The sequence below is a fragment of the Plectropomus leopardus genome, chromosome 3 (genome assembly GCF_008729295.1).
Source record: "Plectropomus leopardus isolate mb chromosome 3, YSFRI_Pleo_2.0, whole genome shotgun sequence".
NCBI lineage: Eukaryota > Metazoa > Chordata > Actinopteri > Perciformes > Serranidae > Plectropomus > Plectropomus leopardus.
In genome coordinates, this window is record NC_056465.1 from 29,393,362 (window position 1) to 29,411,369 (window position 18,008).

Consider the following 18,008-nt stretch of genomic DNA (forward strand, 5'->3'; position numbering starts at 1 on the left):
GCCTCCGCATCCACTTTTCATGATCTGCTCTCTGCTCTCCTTCACCTCTGTCGTCCACATCTGATTGCTTTCCTTCTTCTGTCCCTCATCTTCACCTCCATCCTCTGCCTCTTTTCGCACGTTTCATCCCTTCCCTTAAATAATTTTCACATCCCTCCGTTTGCATCGGAAATCTTCTCCTCTAGTTCTTTCTCTGATATTTTTCTCAGTCCTGTGATTATGCTCATGACTCATAATGAAAGTGGTGAGATACTCGCGTGTTGTATGGAAGAGGGGGGTGAACACTGAGTGGCTGCCAGACTTGTTAATCTAACTGTCACCACTGACTCATCCAGTGTATCTCTGCTAGGTTACGCACAGTCAGAACTATCTTTTCCATTTTCACCTCAGCGTGATTCTTTTTTTCCATTGTGTTATGTCATCTCGCTCCTTTTTTCCTCTCCATCTCACTTCTCATCTTCTTTTCTTTTGTCCCTGTGCCATACACTCCTGTTATTGTCAGTTTCCTGATGGGAGGACCTGGGTGGTCTCTCCTTTCCGACAGAGGAGGACATGCCAGCCCAGTTGGCCAGTAAGTGAGATAGATGTTGCTAGTCGTGTAGGTGGGCGCTGTTCTGCCCGGCTGGTGTTAGACGACGTTGGCGCTGTCGGTTTGATGAAACATATGATTACAGTGTTTCTGCAGCTTGTCATAATTTGTATTATTCACTGCAGGTGTTTTGTGATTGTGTTGAAACTAAAAAACAATACCTACTCTCCAAATAGCGACGACAACCAAGTGTGGGAGGCGGGTAAACAAAAGACATCTTGACAGTCTGTCTTTCTGTTTTTCATTTTCTTTTAAATTTGTTTCCTCACTCACTGACAGCCTCCTTCGTGCACCTTTGTGGATAGTGTGTTACTTCCGTGTTGTATCCAATAATATAACAATTTGCTGAAAATGTAATAATGCCTCAGAATGTAAAAAAATGCACTTAAAGAGGCAATCTTGGAGATTTCAGTCCTGAGTAATTTGGCGACACGTAGTTACTGGTGGTAACAGCAAAAGGTTTAACACAACAGTTCACAGAGTTTTGGGATAGCAGAATAAACTATTGTTGTTTTAATATGGAAATCGGGCAATAATTGGGATTTTTCCATCATTCTGTGAGCATCCGTGATCTGATTTTACGCTGCACCTGGCATGATTCTGCAGACAGCAGGGCACAGTGAACAGAGTTGCTTACCTTACTATGTTGGAGGTGTGCAACCTCAACTCATCATCTGACAGCTCACTGCAGCTGCTGCTGGTAAGATAGTAGCTGAACAGACATTTATTAAAATGAAAATGTTTGAGATTATTAGTATAAATTTATTGCATTTTCAGTAAATTATTACATTATGTTTTACACTCCAACATGCTGAGCTGTGTGTGTGAGTGTGTGTGTGTGTGTGTGTGTGTGTGTGTGTGTGTGTGTGTGTGTTTGTACATGTGTACGTGTGTGTATATGTGTGTGTGAGACATCAACCCACAATACCTCCACCTCCGTCACAAACATACCGCGTTGCAGCTGCTTCCCTCTCTTAAAGGGCCGGTACCAACAAAATAACAAGGATCCTACTGAAGCCTTTAGACGTTATGCAAAGAGCGCTTGTGCTTGTTGGAAAGGAGAAAAAAAACATCCTCCTGTTGTGTTTTGCTTTGATTGAGGATGCTCTCTGTGTCTGACTGTCCTGGCATCCTGGCTTTGTTCCCATTCCCTCCTCCGCCTCCTTCCCGCTCCTCATCCTCCCTGTTTGGCTGACGACTCATCCCTCGCTCTGCACACTTCACCTTGCTTCCCAGGAGTTAGTCCTGGGGCAAAAAAAGATATGATTTTAACCATGTCAGTAAGATCCATCATAATATTTACATCCGTAACAGCACTTCTCCGTACTGCTACAACCTGTTTTTCGCCCAATTTTTCATCTCTGTGTTGTAAAATTAACACATTCACACTTACTTGATATTCGCACTTTCCAATGTCTCTCTCAGCAACATTTCCTCCTATATGCATCCCTAATTTTCATTTCCTGTCTTGTCTTTTCTTCTCCTGTGATCTCCCGTGTCTTTTCTCCTGCCTGCCCCTGCTGCTTGTCTCTGTGCCTCTGGCCTTTCCTCTGTCCCTTTGGCCCCCTCTGCTGTGCTGGGTGTGTAAAAACAGCCTCAAGAGGACAGGACCTGGGTGTACTCTCCGCTACACTATGGCTCAGAGTCTAAGGCCCTGCCAGATGGGGATTGGGAAAGAGAGACAGTAAGTGAGAAGCATCGGACTAAAATATAAAGCACAGGAAAATCTCTTAGACGAGGCGTAAAAGCAGTTGAGTTCAGTCTTCATTCGGGTTAACAAGAGTGGAAAGAATCTGTTGAGAAGTCTCAACGGTAAATGTAGATCAAGCTTCTCAGAGTCAAAAGCCCACGATGACCCCCAACGTCCCCACCTCTACATTACAGCATCCATTCCTCATTGATAAAGTGGGTGGAAATGGTCACCTGCAGCTCGCGGGACCATTTAGTCCACGACCAGCCATCCTGTGTCCCTCCAACAACAAGCTGCTCAGCATTTACTACACCCCGTTGTCACTGCATTGGCCTGTGTGAAGGCGTTACACTCATGCATCACCAGACCCCTACAGCCAATGCTCAAACCAAAGACATGTACGATAAACTCACACGCATCTATATTCTCATTTTAAGCGTTTAAGGTCATTTGAGTGTACTAAGAGAGTTAATATTTAGTGTTAGATTTATTATGCAATATATCCTCAGGTAAAATCTGACAAATTAGACAGAGTTATAAAAACATGGATTCAAATAAGAAATGGCATCCTTTGGCTGGGACTGTTTTCCTTCAGAGGTTTTATGTGACGTTTAGATTCGCAGGCTGTTTGTCTACTTTGTTCAGCAGAGCAGCATTTCCCCGCACTGCGCTCCGATAAGGTGTCATCAACCATTGATTTTTTTTCCCTACTCATTTTATTTTTCATCTTCTAAGATGCATCATAACACTGCTGATTTTGTAAGCAAGTTTTGTGCCAACATTCCTGATCAATTCATGTAATAACCAGTTTGGTTTGGGTACACATGGTACAAAAGATATTACGAAATATTAATTTTAATATGATCTAAACATAAAATTGTACTTAGAGGGGAACCAGCCCACTCTGAGCATGTTGGCACTGTCAATGTGCATCCAATAAAAGATCTTTTTTTTACCAATAACAAGCTCAGGTCGTTCAGGAATATCATACATTACCTGAAGGACCCTGAAGAGAAATTAAACATTTTTCCATGGGCTGCTCAGTATGCAAAAAAATGTAATGTTTTTTTTTCCCCACAGATATCGAGGTCGTTATATGTCGCAACTTTAATAGGGATTTTAATTTTTGCATTTCACTTTCATTGAAAAAATATATAGAGCAGATGTGATATTTGCTGGGGTCTGTGTTATGACACATTTTACCTTTATTAAAAAAACTGGAGCACCTGCGATTTGGATATTACACTTCCCAATAATGCAATTTTGATAATATTTCAAATATTTGTGCAGCCCATTTTTTTCTGTACCTTTTGCTCGTTACGTTCTGTTTTGTATTGAACTCTCACTAAAGGAGACAAAGAAATCCTGCAAGACTTTTTACATTGTCAAAATCAGCTTAACATTCAGCCTTGACACTGAAAATCAACTTTTACTCGCGTTTCCACTGTTTTCTTCCTGCAACAAGTCATCTCTCACGAGATTTCAGAGCAAGACCTCTAATTAGTGGGACTTGGACACAAAACAGACCATAACAAGTGAAAGGTACAGAAAAACATTTCTTTGTGGGGTCTTTTCTTTAATGTTGCAAGACACTCATAATAACGATCTGAGATTGTCAGTGGCAAAAACAAGCTTTGAGTGGATGGAAATTAAATAAGTGCACCAGCTTTAAGTCCCGTTACTGCATCCTGCGTGTCTGCTGGCTCACTACTAGACCAATTTAAAAGATTGTTGTTTCCACGAGATACTTAGGCACAAAAACATAGAAAAATAGGGTCCAGGTTGAAAAATACAGAAGTTTCCCTTAAATATATGATCGTATCATATTAGTCAAGCTGAAAGACACTTTTTCGACTTTCCTTACAGCTTTAGTTGATTCCATATATTTCGCTAAATCCTCAGCAGATATTTTTAAATTGTCGTAATAATTCTCACTCAGATTAAATGGCTCTGATCAGACTGTAGACAGCAGGGAAGTCTAACTTACACTCTTTTATTGTTTGATGAGTCACAGATGTCCACTTCCAGGTTTTTTAGTTACTGCAGGGGTGTGCGCTGTGCTTATGAGATTTCACTTTACCTATTCTGTTTTCGTTGTTACCCCTTCATTTTATGAATGCACTCTAATTAGATCCCTCACTGTTTCACTATCATGAGAAAGTAATGCATGACAAGACACATCTTACATCCTGGGGGAGGTAAAAATGTGTGTGCTGTGTACACCTAATGCCTAATACACTGACTGTGTCTGTCTCCAACAGTAAGCCCCGTTCTCTGGCAGAGAGGAGTGAACGTCTCAGTGGAGAGGACTCGTCGGTCTGAAGTCCAGACCTCAGAGGTAGCAGCAGGATCTTTGTCTGAACCAGGATTTTAAAACATGCATACAGAAACTGAACACAATGAAGGGGAAAGTGACTTGTGTACCAGAGAGGGGGGAAAAAATCCTGACAGTGATGAACATCACTGATTTCCAACCATCCCTGCCTTCCACCCTTGACAAAATGAAAATAATATCAATTTAATAATAATGTGTATGTGTGACGTACAGTAGTGCGTATACGGCTGTAGTCTTATATGTTTGACATACATGGAAGACCGTAGTAACTCGCTGTGCCTATCAAAAAGTATTCATCCCACTTGGAAGTTTTCATGGACACATTTAAGTTAACTCCTTTAGTGTTTCTGGTGTCGCTGTTCAAGGACAACAGTTACTTTGTCCATGTCCACTACTTAAGATAGTAACTAAACTTTACATTGATACTCTTTGTTAACTCGGAATAATTACTGCGGAAAACAAAAACCGTGTCCTCTTCCTGTTTTGGTTGAACAGTGGTTGACGCACTTCCCTTGTGCCGTAATTGAGCCTTAATTTTCCCGGAAGATTGCACGAGGTGTCAGACAGAAACCAATCTAAGCATCGACAGTGTCATAATTCTATAGTTATTACATTGTGCAATCAACATTTACTCCATAATGATAAGTTAAACCAAAAAAAAGTCTATTTTCAATTTAAATCCCCTTTGATTCAATGACATAAGACAATAAAACATGATAACTTCCAAGTGAGGCGGATACTTACCTATAGGCATTGTACAGTCAGCTCTAGTTCACACAGGCACAACCCTCTAACAGGCTCAGTCTGCAGAGCAGCACACTGAAATTTGTGTTAACTGTATTTACCTGGATAAGCCCGTTAACCCTTCTTGGTACTGACTCCCCTCCTCAACTGGCTTCGTCAACGGAAACATCTGGCGCATTTTCGGTCAAGATTGGCTTCAACTTTTATGATCCAATGCTGCTTTTTCTGCCCAGGTCTCTTCGTTGCCTGAGAGCAGCACTTGTGGCCTCATGTAGATTTCAGTGTGCTGAGTGAGCCGTCGAGCCTGTGGTGTTAGAGGCATAGACTGTATAAAATAAGTGGATGTAGCCAACGTGACTTCACCTCTTGGTTTGTGGACCACCGTTTTGAAGCTTTGAGTTTGCCCTTCCAGACATTGACATCAAGTGTCCATTTGGACCAAGCCCTCAGGAACAACACCGGGCTTTGTAGCCAATTTTTGTAGAGGTCCATCATGAAATTATAGCTGCCAGGTCTGTCAGGTGATGCCATTGGGCCCAAAAAGACTTTTTTCCATAGACTTACAATGTGAAAGAGACATCTGTAAATCAGTGGTTACATTTTTTTGAGCGTCACCAACCCCTGAGAAATGACTCGTTTCACTATCAGGATTTGATCCATTCAGTCCGATGACATTTCAGAAGTCTAGAAGTACAGTAAAATAATTTTTATCCCCATTCACGTTAGCCGAGGGCTAAACTGTAGGTTAGCTGCTTGGCTGCTTTAAGTCTCTAGTGCGCCTGCTCTTTGGGCCCCACAATGCAGAAGATCTCCTTAATTTCATGCCATGGAAATCAAGCTTTTTTGGCTTCATGTGCCACTGAGCAACTTTCATGGGAATGAACAGGGCGTTGCCTCCGGTTCTGAACTGTGGAGGACACACATTGCTAAACGTCTTGTCATTATTGACAGGTCGCTGTGGTAGTGATTTGTCAATCACAAGATAGCCATGCTCTAAAGCAAATCCTGCTTCATCATCTGTTTCACACTAAATGGGACCATAATTTTCAAAATCAACATTATGCTGCATTTAAGAAGACTTGAAACTAACAACTTAGACCACAAACTCATTTTTAAAAGGTTTACTGATGTAATAAATCAAATGAGAATGTAAGTGTGAAAATCTAATTTTCATACTTACTTTCTCACCACTGGTTTCCAACCTAGGGACCCCGACCCTAACCAGGGGTCGCCAAAGCTTCCCGGTGGGAAACAAGGCCTTCTTGATATTAAAGGGGGTAAGAAAATTTTTTAGAAATATATATAGAGTAAGCCTATATCTCAGGATTCATTCATATCTGTGAGGGAAACTAAAGTTGTTATTTTGAAGTTTATATTATTATTCAAGATACAAACTTACAAGAAATCTAACAGGCTATGGTCACGGTGAAGACCTGAACACAAGCTATACTTATAGCGCTATAGCTCTCTGCTAAACAGCCTCGTCCTGCATTAGAAAACTGTGCAGTTAAAAGAAGCAAAATGCTAACAGAATAATGAAAAAAAAAGATGTATAATTAATAAAAACTCAAAAAAAATATTATTAATAGTATTAAAAGTTCATTTAAGAGAGACAGGAAAACTAATATCTGATGCAGCATTCATAATCTGTTTAAAACTCATTAAAATCCCTCATTTTATGAAAATTGTGCTCACTATTTTTGTCAATTGTACCGTGCATCAGTTGTTCTGAACTGTTATTGTCATACACTAAATATTATATCAAAAAATATCATTTGGTTTGGGTCGTAGGGTAACTCGATAAAAAAGGGGTCCCTTAAGGGAAAAAGGTTGGGAACCGCTGTTTTATACAATCGAACACTTTTTTGCAACAAGTTGAGTCGCCCCCTGCTGGCCATTAGAAAGTATGCAGCTTTAAGTCACTTCCTTATTGGCTTCGCTTTTCATGCCTGGATGATGCTCCTACTTCTTCTATACAGTCTGTGGTAGGACTGCTCTTGTTGTGCTCATAGAACTGGAGTTGATAACCATCGTTTGGCCAAAACAACATCTGCTGTCGTCACATTTCCAGCAGTCGTGAATATATGCAGTTTAGTTTTAAGAGGAAAGATTAAAATGCATCATTTCCTTTAGTGAATATATACAGATTTAATTCAGAATCTTGAATTGCAGAATAATTAATATAAATATTATTTATATCAAACTTTTTTGCAGCATTTTTTTTTATTTCTGAACTTCTTTTACTACTGTGAGCTTTTATTTATTTAGTCTATTTTATTCTAATTTTCACTGTTTTCTGGTACTTTTTTCACTCTGAAATGCTTAAAAAAAATTATTTGCATCCAAAGAACTTTTTGTTTTGATATTTCCATTCCCGCAGATTTTAGTTTGTTTTTAAATCACGTGTTTGCCGTGTAAAGTCAGTGTTTTTTCACTACACATCTTCTGTGGAAAAGTCCGAAGATTATGACTCCCGCCTTCAAAACAGAAGACATCAATTGCAACACTAAGGCAGCAGACATTCGGTCAATATAGTAACCCTCACATCATTGCAGCGTCTTCCAGTGTTGTTCTATTTTTGGACACAAATCATTTGTAATAATAGAAAAAAAATCATGTTTTATTTTAGCTGGAAAAATATCAGTGACAGTTGCTCCTGCCTCCTCACAATAGGAAATCCATCGACTGGACATTTCAGATGTTTGTAGATGTAGAGCATCAGTTGTAGTATTTGATATCGTACCTGTTATCTGTATATTTGAATGAACACAGTGCGTTGCGGTGTTGACTCGGTGAGACACGGCGGTTTGTAAAATGGGTTGAATGTTGTTTGCACTTATAAAGAGGACCTGAAGGTGATCTAGTGATAGAGGCCAAATAAAAACACGCATCACGTTATTATCTTCGTTTCCACTCACACAGGCTGATATTTAGGCAGCGTTTCTTTTCGGATTATCAAGTGTGTGTGTTGGTGAAGTCAATCACAGTCATTGTAGGGTTAGTGTTAACTGTAGTCTCTCTGTGGCTGACATCCTAGGACTCTCAAGTAAGTTCAGCAAGTTTTTTTTGTTTGTTTTTTTTTTTACTTCAGAAACAGTATCTTCGGTTGTTTTTTATGTTTGTTTGTGTGTATGGGAGGACACATCAACGTCAGACATTGTAAAATTAAAAAATTAAAAAATCAGTTTGTTCCCATGACGTGCAGTGGCCAGTTGTAATCAGTTTGCTGTTGTTCATCAGATGGCGACCATAGCAGCAATATTTTGTACAGTCTAGCTTTTAAGTTTTATTGCCTTATTGAGAAATTTTACATGTAGGCCTAGCGTTTATATTTTTTTCACTCGTGCTGTTGTATTTATTTTTCTTTCTCATAGTTGTGCTCCTGAGAATGTGTACATAAAATTATAAATACATATATAAAGATATACAAATATATTTTCCATTTGAATCGGAGAATATTATTTTTATTTGGTTTTATTTTTGCTGCTGGGCAAGAAATGATTGCAATCTACATAATTTACTGTACCATATTCTTCAGTGTGTTTATCGAGATGCAGCTGCTGTATATTTATGGTCTGTAAAGCAACGGCTGTTTCTTTGTAAGATATCCAGACGTTGAACGATTTGTGGGTTTTACTGTACATGCAAATCAGTAGGGATTCTTCCAACTGTTCAGCTGTGTCGTGTACGTGTTTTCAAATCGCTGTGTGCCCTTCATCCAATAGGGAGAGTCCTTTGCAGAGACATAGCATGATTTCAAAATGAATATGCATATCAGAAATGTGTATTTATGTATATCTGTGTATATTCATCTATTTATACGTGAGGATAAATAGATGGCTGTATGTGTGTGTGTTTGGACTCAATCAGAATGAATACAAAATAAAGCAGTTCTATGAATTGTTGTTCATGGAGATCATGTCACATATTTTTATTGATTTGTTGCTGAGATCATCAGATGTTTAATTGGACATAAATATTACTCACTTTGGAAGTTGTTCCTCCTCTTCTGGTGCATTCATGAGCTTTAAGCCACAATGTGAGAACAATATTAATGCTAGGAAGAAGCGTGGAGCGTTGAAACAATCCTCTGATGAACAGTTTGAGGCTTACTACAAAGTGATTTTGTCCCAGACTTGTTGATGCACCACTACATTCCCTAAAACTGCTAAAATAATGCTTAACCTGACTCATGCTAATAAATCACTTTTCTAACTTATCTATGTCACTTTAGGTGGACTGATACTAACTGACATGCAGTATGGAGATTACAGCATGTTTTTGCATATACGACCTAAACTCGTTAACTAGTGCACCAAAGTTTTTGTGAACTTTTCAAGTTCTAGTGACTTTAGCCAGCAGTCCTGTTAGTTTTTTTCAGTTGAGAAATCATTTTTCGATTATTTTTAACCACATGAATGTGGGGTCTTTCCAGAGTTCAGGGGACACAAGGGTAGCGAATGGGACCTCAAATTTTATGACTATGACAAAATGTTGAAACAAAAATGTTTTGGGGGCTTTAGTTTGTATTATAGCATTCAATTTAGCTTCATTTGCATATCAAGTCTGTAATTTTGATGGCTAGATGTATGTGAAGAATACAAAATAGAAAATATAAACTCAGTACCAAATCCTAGTCTAAGACATGATAACAAAAAAGAAAAAAACACTTACAGACATAAAGTGATAATAGGGCAATTATAGCAATCAAACTGTACAGATACATTCATGAAAGAAAACATAAATTCATGATAGAAAGTGTAATGTGCAGAGTATGTCAAGTGTGTAAAAAAAAAGGTGCTTTATGCTACAATGTATAAAACTAGTATGTAAAGTTAGAAATATAAAATATGTGTATGATGTGACAATGTAACATATTCCCCCTGGGTCTACTAAAAAAAACTTAATAAAATAAAATAAATAGATAATAGTAAAACTACTACCACTAATAGTAAAAGCTCCAATGAAGAACGTACACTGCTCAAATTAATATTTAATGTACTTATTTTGACGTTCTCGCCTTTCAGAGAACATTGTGAAACAGCTTTCTTGAAAATTTGGGATGTTGTTGCCATAGTCTGTGTGGTTGTTGCTCAATCTACAGAGGACACTGGGCGTTACCGTTTGGAGAACAAAGGGTGTAATACCTCTGTGCCTCATGATTGGTCAATACAGTCAGAGAACGCACATGATTGGTCAATTCATCTGTCAGTGAATGTGATAACGTTTTCAATTGGTCGAAACGAACGTTCCAAATCTCACGTGCTCGTTCCTCTCCTTGAGGGCGGTGCCTGCTAGCTGCCGGTGGAAACCATAAACTGAAGGATTGTTGTTGTTTGTGGGAAAGTACTGAAAAAGTACGAAAACCTTGTCGTCCAAAATGGGAAACCGAGATGATGAATACGACTACTTGTTTAAAGGTAAATAACTTTTTAAACTTGTATGGATGACAGTGTGTGAGGCCTTTTTTTTGGTAAAAGTTTGATGACAGCAGCACGAACTGAGGAAGTCCACTAAGCCAGCGTTAATGCTAAAGTTAGCTGTAACTGTTATTAGAGGCAAATAGTCAATCGATAAAATGATCGAAACCTATTAAAAGTTCATCTGGTAGTTTGTAGTTCTATAACATTTTGGTATTTAGTAGTTTAGACATCAAAACAAAAAAAAACGGTTCCAGTGATGGCCGTTGAAGCTAGTGACTAGCTAGCTAGCAAGCTAACGTCAGGCAATAAGTGGCTAAATAAGCGAGCTAGCATGCTAACTTGGTAGCCAGTCGGCCGTGTTAAAATACATCGATTTACAATTCACATAAAACTGCAAGCTAATTCACAAGCCGCTCTTGGTCGTCCAATACAGACGCTTTTATTTTAAACTTGGTACATTTCATGAGTCATCTAAAGCTAAGCTACTTAGCTAATTTGTTGACATAACTGCTGCTTGACATTTTTCCGAGCTGCTCCTGATCACATTAACAGTTATCCTCTACTTAACGTTGTAAGCACTCGTGCATGCTTTTAAACCCGCAACAATAAGGTAGCACGCCGGAGACATGCTGTACCTGCTGTCCCTCAATCACGACTGGATGACAGCATACATACATAGATATGGTCCCCAGTTTAACCCCATGAAGCCCGAGCACATTGGCTTGGTTTCTTTCACAAGCATAGGAAGAAGGCATTGAGCAACGACAAAAGTAATGACCCAGAAATAAGCAAGAAATTAGTAAAAAGTTACAAAAAATAATTAGTTATTAATTTGTTAATAACAAATTTCATGCAAGTTGCCGATTTTCCCCACGTTTTTTGATGTTTTTTTTTAGAATATTATTATAAATAGTATGTAAATAATAAACACTTCTCTTGTATTTCAAAGGTTAAAGTGCCCGTGAAAGGTGTCTGAATGCAGCACAAAAAAACTGATGTCAATCCAAGTTTTAAAGGGTTAATGTGACTTTAGTTTCCAAACAGTAATTACAAAGTATCTATCTATCCATAAATCGAGATACATAGTGGGACATAAGATGATAAGATAAGATAAGATAAGATAAGAAAAGAAAGAACTTTATTTATCCCTGCTAAGCACTTTTCCTTGGGACAAATAAAGTTCTGTCTTATCTTATCCAGGTCTTGCCTTTGTTTCCAGGGTCTTATGACTCTCCTTGATATAAACTGACATTTTAAGTACTTTGCAGTTCATACTGCGAAAGCATAAAGGGAGATAGATTGTACGAATGCAGTTTGAATTGTAAAAATCAGTTCACCCACTGTGGTGATATCACTGTCAGGAAAACTGCCTTGCTCACAAATTTGAGGGTGTAGGTTTCAAGGAATATGACATCTGAATAACCTGTAAGTGGGTGACTTCAACATACTGACTCAGAGAAACACACACTGAAAATTTGACCTTTGAAAAAAGACCCTGCCAGGAACATAAAAACCCTTTAAAAGTTGTGTCAAGGAGTCATATTAAGAGGATATTAATCACAAAAAAGTACAAGGGCACGACTGAAACAACATGCAGTGAGAGTCATAAGTCATTTTCAGCAGTCTGCAGAGTAAAAGTCAGAACAGGAACTACACTAAAAACTAGAACTGTACATCAGTGCAGGTATGTAAAATAGTGCTGTACAGAAAGCTGCTGGACTGAGTTTTGCATAAAATAGAATAAACTGTATATTTTTTTGGTTGTAATTTACAAACATTAGCTTTAGTGAGTGACATCATTCACATGGAGGACTACGGTTTAAACAAATTGGGCCCACTAACTTTGTACAATGTAACATGGAAAAGAAGGACACTTGCCAAGCCCCACCATGATTGCTCCCCACTTATCTTTAACAGTTTATCAGACTGCATGGCTCCTGTCTTGATGTTGTTGTGCTCTGTGTATTTTTGTGTTAGTCGTACTAATCGGAGACTCTGGAGTGGGGAAGAGTAACCTGCTGTCCCGTTTCACAAGAAATGAGTTCAACCTGGAGAGCAAGAGCACCATCGGGGTGGAGTTTGCCACCCGCAGCATCCAGGTGGACGGCAAGATGATAAAGGCTCAAATCTGGGACACAGCTGGACAGGAACGCTACAGAGCAATCACCTCAGCGTCAGTTTGTTTTTTGTTTTTTTCTGTAGTATATACCAGATTTATGACAGTCGGGTTATTTAAAGGGATGGGAGGGCGTGGTGTTTGAGACCCTCAGGATGTTACAATAGTAATAATGAGCTTTATTTTGATAACACTTTTCTTAACAAGGTTAGATTAAAAAAGAGTCAGCAATTAAACAAGAAAAGAGAGTGCAAACTGCACAGTGATCATACATTATTAATATTGGAAAAGTAGCGCACAATGGTCGTGAAGGGACGATAAAACCGAGCAAAGGCCAAATATTAAATATACAAAAATGCTTTCCTATAGTATGAAGTCTTAAGAAGGGTTTTAAAATATGCTTTTGATGTTGAATTTAATGCCTTGTGATTACTAATTTATTTGTGATCTCTGCATATGGTATATAATATATTTAATATGCATTGTATCATTTAAAATGCATTTTTTTCAGTTACAAAGTAGTTGTTCATATTCTGTTATTTTCTGTACCATATACAGTATATTATACTTAGTATTGTTAATTTATTCTAGCAGTAATCTTGTAGATTACGTTTATTTACTTAAATAACTGACATCTTCATGGTTTCCGCTGAAATTACTTACATCCTGAGTATTTTCTTGATAAATGTTTCGAACTTATACATTTGTTACCCTTGAATCAGATGGTAGAGAGCATTGCGATAATACTTAAATAATCAGTTTTTCTTCTTACCTTTGCCGTCACCAGGTATTACCGGGGAGCAGTTGGAGCTCTCCTAGTTTACGACATCGCCAAGCACCTGACATACGAGAACGTCGAACGCTGGCTGAAGGAGCTGAGGGACCACGCTGACAACAACATCGTCATCATGCTGGTTGGGAACAAGAGCGACCTCCGCCACCTCAGGGCGGTGCCCACTGACGAGGCTCGAGCCTTCGCAGGTAATTATTCACAGTAAATGTTGGGGGGGGGCACAATAGCTCTTTTGGTCCCAAAAGTACCTGTCAGCAGTGCATTTAGGAGTCGTGTGGTCAAAATATAATTTTGTGTGTGTGTGTTTTTAAACAAATCTTTAGTTTAAACATAGTCTTGTCTTGTCAGACTTTCTCTACAGAGCTGTGTTTGCGTGAGAGAAAGGTCTGGAAGCGCACATCATCGTGCTGTAGGAGGAAAAATGCTCGGGCTTGTTTGTAGTTTTTTTTTTTTTTAAACCAATCATGATTTTCTCGGGAGCGCTAAGCCAAGGATGCAGCGACAGTGTCCTTGGAAAGTAACGTCGGGTGAACTTGTTTTGCACGTGGGGAGGTGAGCAAGGTCAGAAAAAATAAAACTGGTACAGAAAACAGTCACAGACGTTTGTCAGCAGCGTGATTCTACTTAAAGTGATACAAAATGACAAACATAATTTCATAATCGCTGCCCTAGATGGGAACCGTGACCGAACTTTAGCGCTTAAGAAGCTCACTGGACGTGTTAAAACCACTGTGGATTTGCAGGCTGTATCTGGCTCTTGCAGAACATTATTACGACAACATCACAGAAGCTTGAGTGATGTGGAAACGGATCACCAGTGTTACTGGCGCACGCTGCTGACAGAGTTATAAGATTTGGTAAATCAGCTCCGACAGGCCGTGTCGGAAAACGGATCAACGTCAGGCGTGAGAGTACGATGACACGGAGTCTGGCCTTGTTCGAGGTGCGTTCACAAGTTGTTTTATTCGTTTCAGATCTTTTCAACAATTCAGCTACAGAACAGAGCGGACATGTATGATCCAACTATTTGTCAAAACGTGCTATTTTCAGCGTTCAGGCCTTTAGCTCGAAGATTGTTATCGTTTCCTGTAACCAAGGAGATTTTGGTCACAGTAACACACTTGCAAACTTGCTTGTTAGTTTTAACATGCACAGATTATTTGAGGCAGTGTTTTTGTCTGCTCTTTGTTTTCTTGCTGATTTCATGCACATGTATGTACATATGCACATGGGTCGACGATATTGGTTATTCAAGGCCGATACCGATTATTAGTATTAATGAGACCATGCATTTACAATAAAAATGAAAATATTTCCGTCAATGTTTAGATTTTTTAATATAACAAACTTCAACACAAAACTTTGTTTAAATGCCTTTAGTAAATGTTTAATCAAAGCGGAAACTTTCAACATCGTATACTGCATGTTTCCTGAAACTTTTCTGTTAAGTTCAGTGAAAATTAAAATAAAAAGTTAATGATTAAAAATAGCTTCCTCAGCCACAGTCTACATCCAATGAGTCAGTCCAGTTTAACATAATTCTCGAACCACTACAGATTATTATCCAAGCTGTCTGTTTTTGGTGTGCTTTTATTTTGCTTTTATGCATAAACATATGTTTTTTCCTTTTTCTCTGGTTCAGAAAAGAACACAATCTCATTCATTGAAACCTCTGCCTTGGACTCCACAAACGTAGAAGAAGCCTTTAAGAACATTCTCACAGGTAGGACTATTGATAAACTGTTAAACAAATATTTGAATTAGGATCATGAAGTATCTATCTATCTATCTATTTATCTATCTATCTATCTATCCATCTGTGTATCCATCTCTCTATCATGCAGGTGAATCTCCTGGTAAGGCAACTTTTACTGATACGTGACTGTTTTCTCTCACAGAAATCTACCGTATTGTATCTCAGAAGCAAATATCTGACAGATCTGCACATGACGAGTCTCCGGGAAACAATGTAGTGGACATAAGCCTCCCCCCGACCACGGACGGGCAGAGGGGCAACAAACTCCCCTGCTGCCAGAGCCTGTGACGCTCTTATTTTCTTTTCCTGTTTGACTTTCTGTCGGTCTTATCATCTCTTCGCCTCTGGTTTACTTCTGCTGCTGACATCATGACGCCCACATGGGCTCAGAAGTCTGTCACGCAGAGTGTCTTGAATTTGACATTCCTTTTTTTCCTGGTTTTCCTCTTTGTTTTTTCTTCATTTGTTTGTCTTCCTCTGATTTCAGAAGAACCTCTTTGTACAATAATTTAAAGCCTCAGAACAAGAGAGAGTGACGCTCTCACGAGGCTGATCTTGAAGCTGTAGTAAACTACAATTTCTTTTTAATTAACTACCCTCTGTGGTCCCATTGACCCACTCCTGTCGAAGGAATGGTGAGGGATCAGTAGACCTGTGAATTGGCGCTTCAGGCGTTTTTCTACTTGCCTCCTTTTCTCAGCTTGCAATGATACAGACTTTTGTCACGATCTGCTACAGTAGAATCCCAATTTCATGTCTGGTTGACCTGATTCTGCCTATCACGCAATATGGGTGTAGAGGAGGAGATGAGAAGAAGGTACTACTGGAGTACTGGTGTGTACTCTTCTCTCTCTGGAGTTTCTCTTTGCCTCTTTAATTTTAATTTTCCTCTTTGAGCCTCGTGCCCACTGTGGCATGAAATTAACATGAGCCAGGAAACAGACTGGCTGTGACTGTCTCACTTCATACAGGCAAGTGTGAAACAAATGAAGTGTTTCTGTTTGTGTGTGTGTGTGCGCGCATGTGTGTGTATGTGATCTTAAAAGCACAAAAATACCAAAGTTGACGGATGCAATCATTATCAGTTTTGGGTTTTTCTCAGTTAAGTGTTTTCGAGGCTGCTATGGTTGCATTTCAGTGCTGTATTTGGCAAACTCATCTAGGATACTTGCAAAAGACATGTAATGCGATATTGCAAAGGTGTTGTTAAATTGCGGTGTGTGATTTGTTGTTTGTGTAATAATCAACCTGAAACAAGTTCCTCTTTGAGGTGACTCAGGTCAAACTCTTTTAACAGGCTGTCTGGGAAAAAATCTCTTTTGCACTTATACCTTATCATTTCAGTGGAACAAATCACCATTTATTTTTTAAAATACACTCGACATCTTTATTGAATAACATTTTCCTTTTGGTTGAAAAGGAAAACAAAGCACTATATGTTTTTTTCCTCTCATGTACTCAGTCACCCCTTGCTGTCATTTTAATGTGATGTCTGTTAAAGGGAAGTGGATCAAGATGTGTGTTATCTGAGAACATTTCTATAGCAAATGAACCAATTAAAAATGCTCTACACGAAACACTTCCACTCCAGCTGGTTGAGGAAGTGGAACTGAAATCAGAAATGCAAATTTCTTTGTGTTTGTCTGAAAAGCCTCTTTTTCACTAATATGGGGAAAATGCTTCCACGTGTGCAAACTTGTTTTGCTACTCTCACATAACACAGAAAATACTGAAGCACAAATAAACTTAATCCACATGTCCATATAGGGGACAAGTTTATTTTTAGATGCGTTACTCACACTGTGTACTCATAACTTAATGCTGTTTCCTCCACTGTTGTGTAGCAACGTGGGTGTCAAATTGATGGTTGATCGTCCTGTCAGAGGAAATGTGTGTACAAAGAGCACACACGCACCAGCTGCATTCAGGTCCACTTTATAGGCTCCCTTTGTAAATCTAATCACAGGCGCTCATATTTTTCAGCATCTCGTCAATGTGTGAACTCAGGACAGGTTCCCTAAAATGTACTTCGTTTTCGAGGTACTCTTACTCTTTTAATCTGAATATTGCCAAGTAGGTTTTCACATAACAAGAGATTTGCTTTGAAGTTTTGGTGCAGAGACTAGAAACATAAATATAGAATTGAAAAAATCACAATATATATATTTTTAAATATGTACAATGTAGCTCTGAGGAATGAGCAAAGCAGGAATGTAGAAAAATATAATCCAGGGGATCCTAAGTGTTCGTTAAGTATCTCATAAAATGAATAGGCAATAATATTCACTACGCATTTGAAACAAAATTTAGAGCTGTAATGATTAGTCAATCCACTACTGGATCGACAAAAAATGACAACCATGTTTTAGAATAGATTAATTCATTTTTCAAGAAAAACAAATTATTTTAAAAAATCTTTACAGGTTCTCAAATGCTGCTTTCTTTGGTGTTACATTATAGTAAAAATAAGTCACTTTAGGCTCTAGGATATTGTTAAAAATAACTGTTAAAAGAGTTTATTTTTACAGTACAATTGCAGGAAAATTTTATATAAATAAAAAA

At 38.6% G+C, this 18,008-nt stretch overlaps 2 protein-coding genes across 3 annotated transcripts in view; both read left to right on the forward strand.

Moving 5' to 3' along the window:
- Nucleotides 1–7,580, forward strand: part of pip5k1ca (phosphatidylinositol-4-phosphate 5-kinase, type I, gamma a) — a 61,470-nt gene extending 53,890 nt beyond the window's left edge. The window contains exons 17-18 of one of the 2 annotated variants that reach the window (XM_042482431.1): nt 2,184–2,273; nt 4,541–7,580. In XM_042482431.1, the coding sequence (XP_042338365.1) occupies nt 2,184–2,273; nt 4,541–4,543 (93 nt within the window). In that variant the 3' untranslated portion in view covers nt 4,544–7,580. The remainder of the gene's footprint in view (nt 1–2,183; nt 2,274–4,540) is intronic. The other variant, XM_042482439.1, reaches the window with a different exon arrangement.
- Nucleotides 7,581–10,653: 3,073 nt separating this feature from the next.
- Nucleotides 10,654–17,068, forward strand: LOC121939448 (ras-related protein Rab-11B-like). Its single transcript, XM_042482473.1, has 5 exons — nt 10,654–10,778; nt 12,759–12,954; nt 13,685–13,878; nt 15,333–15,413; nt 15,589–17,068. Exons 1-5 carry the CDS (start codon nt 10,739–10,741, stop codon nt 15,732–15,734), a joined length of 657 nt encoding a protein of 218 aa, XP_042338407.1. The 5' UTR covers nt 10,654–10,738; the 3' UTR covers nt 15,735–17,068.
- The last annotated feature ends 940 nt before the right edge of the window (nt 17,069–18,008 follow it).

What these genes read in the sequence shown, in the direction of transcription:
- LOC121939448 (XM_042482473.1), top strand. Translation starts at nt 10,739, where the DNA reads ATGGGAAACCGAGATGATGAATACGACTACTTGTTTAAAG. An exon ending in ATACGACTACTTGTTTAAAG is followed by an intron (nt 10,779 to 12,758) that starts GTAAATAACTTT and finishes TTTTTGTGTTAG; the next exon opens with TCGTACTAATCGGAGACTCT. An exon ending in CGAGGCTCGAGCCTTCGCAG is followed by an intron (nt 13,879 to 15,332) that starts GTAATTATTCAC and finishes TCTCTGGTTCAG; the next exon opens with AAAAGAACACAATCTCATTC.